General features: G+C 48.9%; 1 protein-coding gene across 1 annotated transcript; it reads right to left on the bottom strand.

Moving 5' to 3' along the window:
• Positions 1-3,794: 3,794 nt before the first annotated feature.
• Positions 3,795-4,211, bottom strand: LOC121485679 (nanos homolog 2-like). The gene has a single exon (XM_041746371.1). It carries the CDS (start codon positions 4,209-4,211, stop codon positions 3,795-3,797), a length of 417 nt encoding a protein of 138 aa, XP_041602305.1.
• Positions 4,212-14,551: the final 10,340 nt, after the last annotated feature.

Here is a 14,551-nt window from a genome sequence, read left to right as displayed (position 1 = left end):
TCCCCATCAGTTCACATTGTCTCAGTTTGGTCAGGAAGCAAAGTCTGAACAAAATCACTTAAGAAACCCTGATGGCAGACACTATGTTGTGCCTTCAGAAAGAGCTTAATAAAATTGCATTTAAATAAAATATATTTTAAAAGAAAAATAAATAAAAATCAGTTCATCATGAAAAAAAGAGCTTAATAAATGATTTTTTTAAAAAGATTTTATTTATTTATTTGAGAGAGACAGAGAGAGAGGATGAGCAGAGAGAGGGAAAAGCAGACTTCCTGCTGGGCAGGGAGCCTGATGTGGGGCTCGGTCCCAGGATCCCAAGGTCATGACCTGAGCCAAAGGCAGTTGCTCAAACGACTGAGCCACCTGGGCACCCCTTAATAAATGCTTATTGAGTGAATGTATTTTTTCTGTGGATGGGCTCATGGTTGGGAGGCAACAAAGGGGGAAATTCATGAATGTCACGGGAAAGGTTTTCTTGCCATATGATTTCCCAGGTTTCTGTCATTTCCTTTTGTAGTCATGATTTAGTTAATGAATTGTTCAATCTCTGTCCTCAGTGGTTACCTGTGAGCCCTGGGAGGCCAGGGCCAGGGCTGTCTTGGGCAATGTGGCCTCAACATTGTGCAGTGCAGGGCATTGAGCAGAGCATTGCATTGCTCTGCATTGAGCAGAGCAGGGGATATTAACCAGAAGAATGAATGGGGGCTCCTGGCTGGCTTAGTTGGTGGAGCACGCGACTCTTGATCTCAGGGTTGTGAGTTTGAGCCCCATGTTGAGTGTAGAGATTACTTAAAAAAAAAAAAAAGATGAATCGATGGATGAAGGTCTCAGGACCATGTTCTGTTTTCTTGCTCTAAATGTCCACAGACCAATGATAAGTTTTCACATGGTGACTCTTGTATCTTGAGTGCTCACAACGGCGGTCACCATTCAGCTCTAATGTCTCCTCCTCCAGGAAGGCCTCCTGACCCCCCTGACCCTGAATCCCTGGGTCAACTTCTCTAGGTGTCCCAGCTCTGCCCACTCTGAGTTACCACTGACTGGGAATGGGTCTATCTCTCCCTCTGGACTGTGTGCCCCTGAAGGCAGGGCTGAGGCTGTCCCCAACAAGGCCATGTATGCATTTCAAGTCACTTAACCCTCATCATTTTCTTCAGCTATGTGCTATTAGTAGTCATGATTTGCAGAGGTGGCAACTGATGCTCAGAGAGGTTCGGTGACTTGTCCATGGTCACACAGCTGGCAGGCAGCAGAGCCGGGATTCCAACCTGGGTCTGCCTGAGTCCAAAGTCTTTGCCTTAAACTACTGCCCTATACGGTCTCAATAAACACTTGACAACACAATGAATGAATAAATGAATGCATCCAAGAGTTCCATAGGATCTTCCAGACCACCTGGTCTAGCTTGCCCCACTTTCTTATTTTGCAGATGTAGAAACACCTCTGGATGAGAAGGATTCAAGATTCAGTTCTTTAAGTCATGGTTCCTGGTGAAGGTCCCTGGATTCATGTGCACACCAAGCACTTTCTGGAAACCTGTAAATAAAAGTACACCCCTGGTTATCTAGTAGGCTGTGAAGTTTTCTGCTGGTTCACCTCCCTGAAGAAGTGAATCAGACCTCTGTTCTAGAGTGTTGGCATCCTTGGGTCAGGCAGTGGGGTCACTTGAGCATGAAACACCTCAGGTTAGTTGGTGGACAGCATCACAGGTAAATGCTCAATAACCAGCCCTGGGTTCTAGCCTGGCTCTACCACCTGCTTGCCAAGTGGGCTGATTACTTAACCTATCTGCCTTTGGCTCAGGGTGTGATCCTGCGGTCCTGGGATCGAGTTCCACATCAGGCTCCCTGCATGGAGCCTGCTTCTCCCTCTGCCTGTGTCTCTGACTCTCTCTGTGTGTCTCTCATGAATAAATAAATCTTAAAAAAAAAAAAAAGAAGCCCTGATGTTATAGGCAACGTTTTGTGCATATGGGCATTTCCAAGGGGGCAGGGACCATATTTTTCACCACCTCTCCAAAGAGCGTCTGGGAGTGGAATTTAAGAACTACCATAAAGTTGGTCCTGGAAGACCTGTGGTCTAGCAGGGTGGGAGGGGGGAACCCCAAGAAGGACATGGAGAAGGAATCTGGGGTTAGGTGTCTGCCTTTGGCTCAGGTCGTGATCCCAGTGCCCTGGGATCAAGTCCTGCATCGGGCTCCCCACAGGAGCCTGTTTCTCCCTCTGCCTGTGTCTCTGCCTCTCATGAATAAATAAATAAATAAATAAATAAATAAATAAATAAATAAATAAATAAATTTAAAAGATTTTATTTGTTCATGAGAGACATAGAGAGAGAGAGAGAGAGGCAGAGACACAGGCAGAGGGAGAAGCAGGCTCCATGCAGGGAGCCTGATGTGGAACTTGATCCCAGGACCGCAGGATCACACCCTGAGCCAAAGGCAGATGCTCAACCACTGAGCCACCCAGGTGTCCCAATAAATAAAAGCAAAAAAAAAAAAAAAAAAAAAAGGAATCTGGGGTTAAGGTGGAGGCTGAGACATAGAGACATGAAGAGGGGCATGTGAAAGGACCCCAAGACCCCTTCCTGTTCTGCCTCCCTTTTTCCATGCCTTGGGGCAGACATGGTTTCCTTCCCCCAGCCTCCAGGTAAGAAGACAGAACCAGAGTGACTTCAAAGACAACCAGAAACGCTCTTTATTCACTAGTGCTGAACACCCAGGGCCCAGCCCTGAGCCAAAAACGGAGCGACTTAAAAATCTGACTGGGGCTCTTTCTTTTCCTTGCCCCTAAAATAAAATCTAGGCAGTTGCCTTTCCCATCTGGGCACTAAAACCCCTTTCTTGTCAGAGCTTCATTGATTAAGTGTTGGAGGACGAAAAAAAAAAAATGAAAAAGAAAACTGGGAGAAAGAAAAAAGACCTTTAGCAAACTACCTTGAAAGGTGGGTGGAAAAAAGAAAAAAGAAAGGTTGGTGGGAGGCAGTGGAGAGCTGCCCGCCCTTCGGCTGTGGGAAACACCCATTGGTGATTTGCGGTTGGGGGTGTTAGGGGCGGGAGTGCAGTGAAACAGAATGAACAACAAGGTCTACCAGGGGGAGTTGAAGGATGTCAGCAGCGCACCCCAAGCTCTCCACTCCCAGATAAGCCTTCCAAGACAAGGTCGTCCCCGCCCCCCTCCTGCCGCATGCCTCCTCCTGTCCCCAGCTACCGGTGGATGGGCTGCCCGGGCTGGGAAGGAACAATCCAGGGAGGTCCATGGTGAAACCATGAGTTCACATGTGGTGGCTGAAGCAGGTGGACAAAGCTGGTCTCAAGTCAGAATCACATCTTGATGTTCTTGGGCTAGAGTGTCCAAGCCAGTCTCGTTCACTCTCTCCAAGTTCTCAGGCTGGGCCTGGGAGAGCACGCTGCGTCCTCTAGGTCCAACAATCCAAGAAGTCCACCAGGAATGGGATCATGGGGCTGCTGATGACACTGGCCCCCAGAAAGACTAAAGATCCACAAACGGTGGTCCAGAAGGAGCCACCAGGCCTTGCAGTCCAGAGGGCAGCAGTCCTGCCTCACCAAGAATCCACAGACACCCCCAGGACAGAGCTCCAGGCCTGAGAGGCCCCGGGGGGCAGAGCTGGTGGGGCTCCCCAGCAGCCTGTTGTTTCAGGATCCCGCAGGGATGTAGCTCTGGGAGCCAGAAGTTCCAAAGGGCTGGGTGAGTCAGGGGGAGGGTCCAGAGACTAGGCAGGGACCAAACCAGGAGGGTTGGGGGGTAGGCGGGGGGGTAAGCACCTCGCGATCCTCAGCGCTTGACCTTGCGGCCAGCTGAATTGCGGCCACTGCGGCGGTACAGAGACTGCTGGCCGCCGTTGAGCGGACAGTACTTGAGCGTGTGAGCCTGGCCGCCGGTGGCCCCGCACAAGGGACACACATAATGCCGCAGGATGGGGCACACCACCACACCCTCTGGGGTCTTCAGCTGGTGTGAGGAGTAGACGTGGCGCGATTCCCCATTGTGCTTGCAGAAATTGCACAGGGTGGCCAGGCCTCGGCTGGCCCCCAGCCCTCCCACACCCTGATCCTGCCCCAGCTGGGGCCCAGGTCTCGGCTCCCCATTCCCTTGGGCCTCTGGCCTTTGCCCCCCACTCTGGATCAGTGCCAACACCACCTGGCTCAGGTTAAAGTAGTCCTTCCACATGTCGAAGGCTGGCAGCTGCATGGCTCCCAGGCGGAGGTGGTGGGTGGCTAGAGGAAGGCCAGGGCTCTGGGGCCAGTGGGCAGGAGGAGCAGGTGCTTTTCTGGAGCACAGAGGAACTGCACCCCCTTTTATACTCCCCCAAAGACCCTTCTAAACAAAGGTGGAGCTTAAGATTTAAAGGGCCCACTCCCTGCCCAGGATCCCCATCTGACTGTAATCCCCTTCCCCTTGTGTCTGGTCCTTGCTCTGCTTCCAGCCTACCCTGTGACTTCTGGAAAGACTCTTTCTTTCCCTGGGCCTCAATTTCCCTATCCATTCCATAAAGTTCCATGTGTGCAAATGCCCCCTCGCTCCCCATCCTCATTTACCCCAAGGCTGGGGGCCGCCCTATACCCCAGAACCATTCCTAATAATAAGGTTTTATTCATTTATTCATGAGAGACACACACAGAGAGAGAGAGAGAGAGGCAGAGCAATAGGCAGGGGAAGAAGCATGCTCCCTGTGGGGAGCCCTATGTGTAACTCGATCCCAGGACCCTGGGATCACACCCTGAGCAGAAGGCAGTCCCTCAACCACTGAGCCACCCAGGCGCCCCACATTCCTGATAATAATGACAGGTCCTTACCAGGAGCCCTACTGTGTGCTGCACCTGTGTGATCTGATCTCACTCTCACAACATCTATGCGGGAAACACAGTTACGAGCCCCACAGGATAGACTGAGTTACCTGAAGCTCAGAGAGGGAAACTCGTGGGCCTGGAGTCACAGAGCATGCAAGCCACGGAGCTGGGACCCTGACCCAGGTCCTGAACTGGGAGCCCTCTATTTGACAGATACTTTTTAAGTGCACACTTTGGTGTTCAATGTTTTATATGTGAGATCTATGAACATGACTTGAGCCTCATAACCACTCAGGGAGGTGGGCATAATCACTCACATTTTATAGAGAAGAATATGAGGTTCAGAGAGGTTAAAGAATGTACTTAAGTTCACTCAGGAGGGAGATGGCACAGTTGGAATTTGCACTCATTTCCACTCTAGAAATGCTGGGAATTGATCTTAGAGGCAGCAGAGGCCCATGCATGGCACAGTCTCACTTAGAGTGCTCCACCAGGGCTCTGTGCATTGTCCCAAATCCTATCTGAGGTTGGCACCTAAGAAAAGCCTTGCCTCTTGCCCACATCACCTCCAGGAATTCTTCTTCCACTAACCTCTGTCTCCCTGACATTTGTCTAGTGCAGAGTCATCGAGGCTCCTTAGGTCGGATGCTGGTCAGCAGTGACGACAGCTAATCTGGTGCCTATTTCCAGTCCATTGCGGGGGTTGGGGGCTGAGGAACAGCCAGCAAATGAGAAAATAATAGACCCAAACCACTGAGCTACATATAGACAGGGGGCTCCAAGGGAGACTGGACTGGGGGAAGTGGCCTAGAAGCTGAGAGCACAAGGAAGAATCTTCCAAAAAGAGGAACACGAGACATGGAGGCCTGAAGTTTGGGGACAGCGAGGTGGGTGGAGTGGATGGAACAGAGTGAGAATCTCAAGATAAGCCAGCCTGGTGTGCACGGGCTGGAAGCCATCAGACTGTTGATTGCTTTTAGGGGATGTTTTGGAAATGGTGGGGTCCTTTGGGTTTGTCACAGTGATTGGCAGTGTGGCTGGATTTACTGGGCATGGACTAGAGATGCCAGATACCTCAGCAAACCGCATGCTCTTGGGCCCCACTTAGCCACCCAATGTCCCACTGGACACCCATATATGTAGGAAAACCCATTTATGATGATCCAAGTCTAGAACCTAGCTGTGTCTTGCATATAAACACTAGTGCTTTTACGGTATTTTCAGATACACTGCCTTTTCCTGGAATGCAACCACTGTGTACATTGTTATTCAGAGCTATTCACTATTTCTAGAAGCCCCACCACCCGAGGCTATGCTGATTGTGGCAACTGTCCAAACAACACACAGTTTGCTCCTGTCTCATTTGTAGGAGTCGACACAGAGATGCTAGTATCTGCCTAATGAGATGTGCTTTAGATTGGCCTTATCTGAGCATTCATACATGAGAATAGATTATTATTTTATTATAAATGGCTTTTATTTCCCCTTTGGAGTTCAGTTAGGACACAAAATTAATTTTTAAAAATACAACCTGTGTGTTCATGGGCTATAGTACCTATGAGTTTAATTTCTGAATATTATTTTTTTTTTAAGATCTTATTTATTTGAGAGAGAGTGAGAGAGAGAGAAAAATCACAGAGGGAGAGGGAGAAGACAGCCTTCGACTCAGGGCTCAATCCCAGAATCCCAAGATCATGACCTGAGCCGAAGGCAGATGCTTAAGTGACTGAGCCATCCAGATGCCCCCTATTTCAGAACATCAGAGAGGCATTTCAAAATGTTAGATAAAGCAAATGTTGGGTCTCACAGAGTGAGAACCAGGGATATAGGCCAAAGTCAGCCCATTGGTCTTTGCCTTCAGAATAATAGGGAGCCACTGATGGGTATAAGCAGGGGAAGGACATATGAGAAATGTGTTTTAGGACACTACTCTGTTTGCTGTTGATTGAATAGGGGCAGAGGGGCTGTCCCCATCAGTTCACATTGTCTCAGTTTGGTCAGGAAGCAAAGTCTGAACAAAATCACTTAAGAAACCCTGATGGCAGACACTATGTTGTGCCTTCAGAAAGAGCTTAATAAAATTGCATTTAAATAAAATATATTTTAAAAGAAAAATAAATAAAAATCAGTTCATCATGAAAAAAAGAGCTTAATAAATGATTTTTTTAAAAAAGATTTTATTTATTTATTTGAGAGAGACAGAGAGAGAGGATGAGCAGAGAGAGGGAAAAGCAGACTTCCTGCTGGGCAGGGAGCCTGATGTGGGGCTCGGTCCCAGGATCCCAAGGTCATGACCTGAGCCAAAGGCAGTTGCTCAAACGACTGAGCCACCTGGGCACCCCTTAATAAATGCTTATTGAGTGAATGTATTTTTTCTGTGGATGGGCTCATGGTTGGGAGGCAACAAAGGGGGAAATTCATGAATGTCACGGGAAAGGTTTTCTTGCCATATGATTTCCCAGGTTTCTGTCATTTCCTTTTGTAGTCATGATTTAGTTAATGAATTGTTCAATCTCTGTCCTCAGTGGTTACCTGTGAGCCCTGGGAGGCCAGGGCCAGGGCTGTCTTGGGCAATGTGGCCTCAACATTGTGCAGTGCAGGGCATTGAGCAGAGCATTGCATTGCTCTGCATTGAGCAGAGCAGGGGATATTAACCAGAAGAATGAATGGGGGCTCCTGGCTGGCTTAGTTGGTGGAGCACGCGACTCTTGATCTCAGGGTTGTGAGTTTGAGCCCCATGTTGAGTGTAGAGATTACTTAAAAAAAAAAAAAAGATGAATCGATGGATGAAGGTCTCAGGACCATGTTCTGTTTTCTTGCTCTAAATGTCCACAGACCAATGATAAGTTTTCACATGGTGACTCTTGTATCTTGAGTGCTCACAACGGCGGTCACCATTCAGCTCTAATGTCTCCTCCTCCAGGAAGGCCTCCTGACCCCCCTGACCCTGAATCCCTGGGTCAACTTCTCTAGGTGTCCCAGCTCTGCCCACTCTGAGTTACCACTGACTGGGAATGGGTCTATCTCTCCCTCTGGACTGTGTGCCCCTGAAGGCAGGGCTGAGGCTGTCCCCAACAAGGCCATGTATGCATTTCAAGTCACTTAACCCTCATCATTTTCTTCAGCTATGTGCTATTAGTAGTCATGATTTGCAGAGGTGGCAACTGATGCTCAGAGAGGTTCGGTGACTTGTCCATGGTCACACAGCTGGCAGGCAGCAGAGCCGGGATTCCAACCTGGGTCTGCCTGAGTCCAAAGTCTTTGCCTTAAACTACTGCCCTATACGGTCTCAATAAACACTTGACAACACAATGAATGAATAAATGAATGCATCCAAGAGTTCCATAGGATCTTCCAGACCACCTGGTCTAGCTTGCCCCACTTTCTTATTTTGCAGATGTAGAAACACCTCTGGATGAGAAGGATTCAAGATTCAGTTCTTTAAGTCATGGTTCCTGGTGAAGGTCCCTGGATTCATGTGCACACCAAGCACTTTCTGGAAACCTGTAAATAAAAGTACACCCCTGGTTATCTAGTAGGCTGTGAAGTTTTCTGCTGGTTCACCTCCCTGAAGAAGTGAATCAGACCTCTGTTCTAGAGTGTTGGCATCCTTGGGTCAGGCAGTGGGGTCACTTGAGCATGAAACACCTCAGGTTAGTTGGTGGACAGCATCACAGGTAAATGCTCAATAACCAGCCCTGGGTTCTAGCCTGGCTCTACCACCTGCTTGCCAAGTGGGCTGATTACTTAACCTCTCCTAGCCTGGGTTTCTCATCTGTCAAGGGGGAATGATGCCAGGACATGCCCCAGAAAACAGACTCCAGTTGTGGTTGTAAATAGCACAGAACCTGGCTCGTTGGATGTGTTTATTAAATGGTAGCCATGGGACGCCTGGGTGGCTCAGCGGTTGAGCATCTGTCTTTGGCTCAGGTCGTGATCCTAGGGTCCTGTGATGGAGTCCCACACCGGGCTCCCTGCATGGAGCCTGCCTCTCCCTTTGCTGTGTCTCTGCCTCTCTGTGTCTCTCATGAATAAATAAATAAATCTTAAAAAAAATGTTAACCAGGATAATTAAGACACAGTTAAGGCAATATTTTTTAAAAAATTTATTTATTTTTTAGAGGTGGGGGTAGGGGCAGAGGGAGAGTGAGTCAGAAGCAGACTCCACGCTGAGCAGGGAGCCTGACACAAGGCTCGATCTCATGACCCTGAGATTGTGACCTGAGCCAAAACCAAAAGTCAATGCTTAACCAACTGAGCCACCCAGGCGCTCCAATTAAGGTAGTAATTTTAAGAGCAATTATTTACTGAGCACTTCCTGGAGGTCAGCACCATGCTCTGTGTCACCCCTGTAAGGTAGGGTGTATGAAGAGCCCCATTTTACAGATGAGCAATGGGAGGCTCAGAGGGACCAAGAGGCTTGTCCAAGGTTATATGGACAGTGGGTGATAGGCTGGAGCCGAACCCAGGACATCCTCTGACTCCTGTGAAAGTCTGCAAATTGGTTAGCAGAAAGCAGGGGAGCGGGGACAGACATGCCAGGTGTAGGGACTGTAGGATCAGGTGGGGAAACTGGCAAAGACGGGGGTAGCTGAGCCACACAGATTTTCCCACTGGGAGAACACGAGACCATCGATGGGACCTTCTTGAAGGCAGAAGAGACCAGAATCGACCGTATGGAAGAAGAGGGCTCCTGGAAAGAGGAACCAGGGTGAGTACAGGGGTCTCCGCACGAAGCGCTTTCCATGAAGTCACAGCTGGAAACCAACGCTCAGCAGATGTGAGTCCTTGGGTGTGGACAGGGACGCGGGGACCCAGTGCCAACCCCTGAAGCTGTGGCATCCCCTGCATGTGTGAGGTGGCTACGGGGAGGTAGAGGTTTGGAGGTTCTGCGACTCCCCTTAATCATGGCACCTGCTGTTTGGAGACTCTCAGATTCTATTGCTTGCAAGTCTGGTTTTTTTTCTTTATTATTTCTTCTGTGCCCCCTCACCCCCAACCCTGTTCCGCAATGGTTTTTTCCTAGGGCTCTGTTATGAGGGCCAGGGCTACCCTTCCTCCCCCTCCTGGGGGTGTTTTACTGGAACAGTAACTGAAGCACATCCCTCCCCAGGCCAGCCTTCTTCCATGGAGCCGCTGGGGCTGAGGGCAAGTGGGAGATGATACTGATGAGAAATTCATCAGCCATGCTGTTTACTCCATCACCACCTCCACCCCCACCATGGCAGCCCCACTCTCCAGACTCCAGGCTGCCCTGTTTACTCGTGAGTTTCCCTCTCAGCCTGGTGCCTGGAAGTCCAGAGAGAGGGGCTGGGCGGGGCGAGGGGGAGTCAGGAGGAGGGGGACCCCGAGAAAGTGGGGGAGATGGGGAGAGGGGGCAGGGATTCCCAGAGGGACCAAGAGGCTCCCTTGTGCAGACACCAAGGTGGGGAGGCGGGGCGCCTCAGTGGGTTAAGCATCTGACCTCAGATCAGGTCATGATCTTAGGGTCCTGGCATCGAGTCCCCGCTGAGCCCCTGCATGAAGCGCCCCCCTCCCCACCGTGGCTCCTGCTCTGCTCAGCATCAGCAGGGGAAGCTGCTTGCCCTCTCCCCCTGCTCCTGCTCTCTCTCTCTCTCTCTCTCAAATAAATAAAATCTTTTTTTTAAAAAAAGAAAGATGGGGAGGTGAAAGGGATTCCCCCAGGACCAAGGAAGTCAAGGTCATTGTCCTCACAATCTCTATTTATTTAAATATTTATTTTATTTTATTAAAGATTTTTTATTTATTCATGAGAGACAGAGAGAGAGAGGGAGAGAGAGAGAGGCAGAGACACTGGTAGGGGGAGAAGCAGGCTCCACACAGGGAGCCCACGTGGGACTCGATCCCAGGTCTCCAGGATCACGCCCTGGGCCAAAGGCAGGCACCAAACCTCTAAGCCACCAGGGCTGCCCTTAATTTATTTTTTATTTATTCGTGAAAGACACGGAGAGAGAGGCAGGCCCCCTGCAGGGAGCCCGCTGAGGGACTGGATCCTGGAACCCCAGGATCACGCCCCAAGCCAAAAGCAGATGAGGCCCAACCACTCAGCCACTCAGGCACCCCACGATCTCTATTTATTAAGTACCGGCCTGTGCCATCTCAGGGAAGCCTCCTCACAACTCTGACAAGTATTCTAATATCCCCATTTTACAGAGCAGGAAACAGGCGCAGAGAGGCAACATCTCTCACCGATGTCCAGTCAGCCTGGATTCAAATGCAGGTCTGCAGAGAGAGGAGGGGGACGCCCCCACCCCCAGAGTTATTTCAGGAGAGAGGCTCCACCAGAGGACGATGGAAACAAGAGACAGAAAATGAGAATAATAAGATACGCAGTCGGGTGATTGGGAGTGTGGCTGCTGCAAACGGAGGGCCTTGGGGAAATCTTGGCACTGCCACTTGCAGCTGTGTGGTTTTGAGCAAGTAATGTCCCCTCTCTGGACTTCTGTTTCCTCCGTTTGACCAAAAGGGAGATCATTGCAGACCTGCTGTTATGGGGCTGTTTCGAGGACGACAGCTGACGACACAGCTAAAGTCATTAGCATAGGTACATACATAGCGAGCTTTAGCCATTATGTTTAATTTTATTCCCTCACTAAAGATTCACTGCGGAGTGCTATGCAGAGGCACAGAGATGGGAGACTATTTGCTCATTCATTCCACAAATATTTGCTGATTACTTAATGTGTGTCTTGCGCTGCTGTAGGTGCTACAGATACAGCGATGAGCAAAACACACCAAAGCGCCTGCCTTCATAGAGCTGGAATTTTATAATATAACAAATGAGGCAGACAAATGATAATATATTGTGTTAGGCTATGTACTATAGAAAAAAAAGATAACGGGGATAGGGAGACAGACAGTGGTCAGGGAAGGTCTCTTGGAGGAGGTCAGTGAGGGAGTCTTAGGACAAATTGGTGGCTCAAGGCATGATCCTGGGATCCAGGATCAAGTCCCACATTGGGCTCCCTGCAGAGGCCTGTTTTTTCCCTCTGCCTGTGTCTCTGTGGCTCTCATGAGTAAACAAATAAATCTTAAAAAAATAAAAGAGAGAGAGAGAGAGAGAGAGAGTCTTATAGGTATATGGGGAGAGAAGAGAGTCTCAGGCAGAGGGAACAGCCAGTGCAAAGGCCCTGAGGTCAGAGCATGACTGAAGTATTCAAGGAACATTGTGGTTTGGGTAGATTGAGAGGGAGAGCAGGAGGAGGTGGTAAGAGATAATGCAGGGGGGATCCCTGGGTGGCTCAGTGGTTTAGCGCCTGCCTTCGGCCCAGAGCGTAATCTTGGAGTCCCGGGATCGAGTCCCACGTCGGGCTCCCGACATGGAGCCTGCTTCTCCCTCTGCCTCTCTCTCTCTCTCTCTCTCTCTCTCTCTCTCTCTCTCTCTCTCTGTGTGTGTCTCATGAATAAATAAGTAAAATCTTTAAAAAAAAAAAAAAAAAGAAAGAGATAATGCAGGGCCCTGTGGGCTATTGTAAGAAATCTGGCTTGTGCTCTGAGTGAGGTGGGAACCATGGACAATGGGGTTTTCTGAGCAGAGAAGGGACATGATTAGATTCAAGATCTAATGGGTCCCTTTGACTGCTGGGTGGAGGAAAAGACTATGGGAGTTGAGAGTAGACGCCAGGAGCCCGGTTCAGTCTGGGGGAGAAGTGATGGAGGCTTGGGCAGGTGTGGGGAGGGAAGAAGTAGAAGGAAGTGGTTGGATGTTGACTATTGCATAGCAACAGAATAAGATTTCTAAAATGCAAATCAAGTTCTGTCGCTCCTGCTTAAAACTTTCTCTCATTCTCTGTGAACCTCAGAATTCAGTCCCAAAATTTAGCCATGGCCCGCAGGTCCCTAAGTGCCGTGTCCACACTCCCGTCTGGCACCCACGGCCTCTACTGTGATCTCTCAAACCTCATTTCCAATCTCTCTCTTCTCATCCAGGCCTTCTTTCTGACCCTCAGATGTGCCATGGGGCCTTTGCACTTGCTGTTTTCCCTTCCCTGAACTTCTCTTCTTCCCCACTCACCTTTGTGGGGGTTTTTTGTTTGTTTGTTTGTTTGTTTTTTTGAGACCAGCTCCTTAGCTCTATCCAAATCTTGGCCCAAACCCAAATCAGTCTTCAATGGCCATAGTCTCAACAGAGCTCACCCTGTCACCCCCATGTCCCCTGCCTTGCCCTCATTTCCTTACTCTGTCATTACTCTGTTTATCAGCTAGTTTAACATCAGCTAGTTTACTAGAGTGTGAGTCTCACAGGGCAGTGTCTGGCTCATATTCTCTATAGTATTCCCAGGCTTGGTATACCATGGACAGTATAGATGCATGAATGAACATAATGGGTCTTCACAATTCCCCACAGCCCGTGCCTTGGGTGAGTCAACACAGAGCCATCATGAGCTCTGGAGTCACAGGTTCAAATCCAGCTCTCCTACTTCCTGCAATCACTGTCACAAATTCTTCAATCTGGCTATACCTCGAACAGGAGAAAAGTAAGGTACCCACCTCTTAAGGATGTTGTGAGGCGTTAACACATGCTAATCAATGTGTGCTTTGAACAGTGTTTGACACACAGTAGCTGTTTCAACAAATATTAGCAATTACTTTGATCTTTACAATCATCAGAGAGCACAGAGTAGGTAAATGTTGAATGAATGTATGAATGCCAAGCTAAGGAATTTGAACTATGCATTAAGAAGGCCCCTGGGGAGCCTAGGAAGGTCTGTAAGCAGGAGAAGGTCATGGTCATATCTGAGCTTTAGAAAACACTCAAGGCTTTCTCTCCATTTTGGGCCATTGCATATACTATTCTCTCTGCTTGAAACATTCCTGCCCACTAATTTCTACTGCTCCTTCAAATGTCAGCTTAGGGGCACCTGGGTGGCTCAGTGGTTCAGCATCTGCCTTTGGCTAGGGATGTGATCTCGGGGTCCTGGGATTGAGTCCCCCATTGGGCTCCCTGCTGGGAGCCTGCTTCTCCCTCTGCCTATGTCTCTGCTTCTCTGTGTGTATCTCATGAATAAATAAGGAAAATCTTAAAAAAAAAAAATCTCAACTTGGATGCTCCCTCTTCCAGAAAGCCCTCTGAGACCACAAGGCTGGATCAGGGGCCCCCTTGGGGCTCCTGCAGCCCCCTGTGTTCACTCCATTCCAGCCCTACTTACTCGAGGTTGTTACTGTCTGGGGGACCAGTCTGTCTCCCCCACAGGACTGGAAGCCGCATGAGTGCAAGACCAAGAGTGTCTTTTTTTTTTTTTTTTTTTTTTTTTTTTTAAGACCAAGAGTGTCTTGATAACAGCTGTGCCCCTAGCACTGCCCTACATGGAGCTGGACGATCAGGGCAATTTGTGGGGATTAAATGAATGAGAACAAAACTACAACAGAATTGGGGAGGGTTGAGGTAGGAACCTACCCCAGCCAAAGGCTCTTTTTCCAATATATCACTGACTCTCTTACTCCAAGAAATAGTTTCTCAGTTTTTCTCCAGCCTCATCTTGAGCCACTTTTTCACTGCTACCACCCAGAACTTCTAGACAGAGCAAAAACTGAGTAGATCAAGATGGACATGGAGGGAACTGGAGGAAAGGTGAATGGGAACTCTGGTGGTGATTGTGACGTAGCTTTTCAGCATTCTGGTAATTTGGTACAGCTTTAGAGTTTAAAGTACCAAAAATCCAATATTTTTGTTAGAGTCATAACATTTTTTTAAAGACATACTTATTTTTTTAAAGATTT

This window comes from Vulpes lagopus, chromosome 2, assembly GCF_018345385.1.
Source record: "Vulpes lagopus strain Blue_001 chromosome 2, ASM1834538v1, whole genome shotgun sequence".
NCBI lineage: Eukaryota > Metazoa > Chordata > Mammalia > Carnivora > Canidae > Vulpes > Vulpes lagopus.
This window is presented reverse-complemented; position numbering and strand designations above follow the sequence as displayed.

Bases quoted from the DNA above. Each gene is read 5' to 3' on its own strand.
- LOC121485679 (XM_041746371.1), bottom strand. From the start codon at position 4,211: ATGCAGCTGCCAGCCTTCGACATGTGGAAGGACTACTTTAACCTGAGC.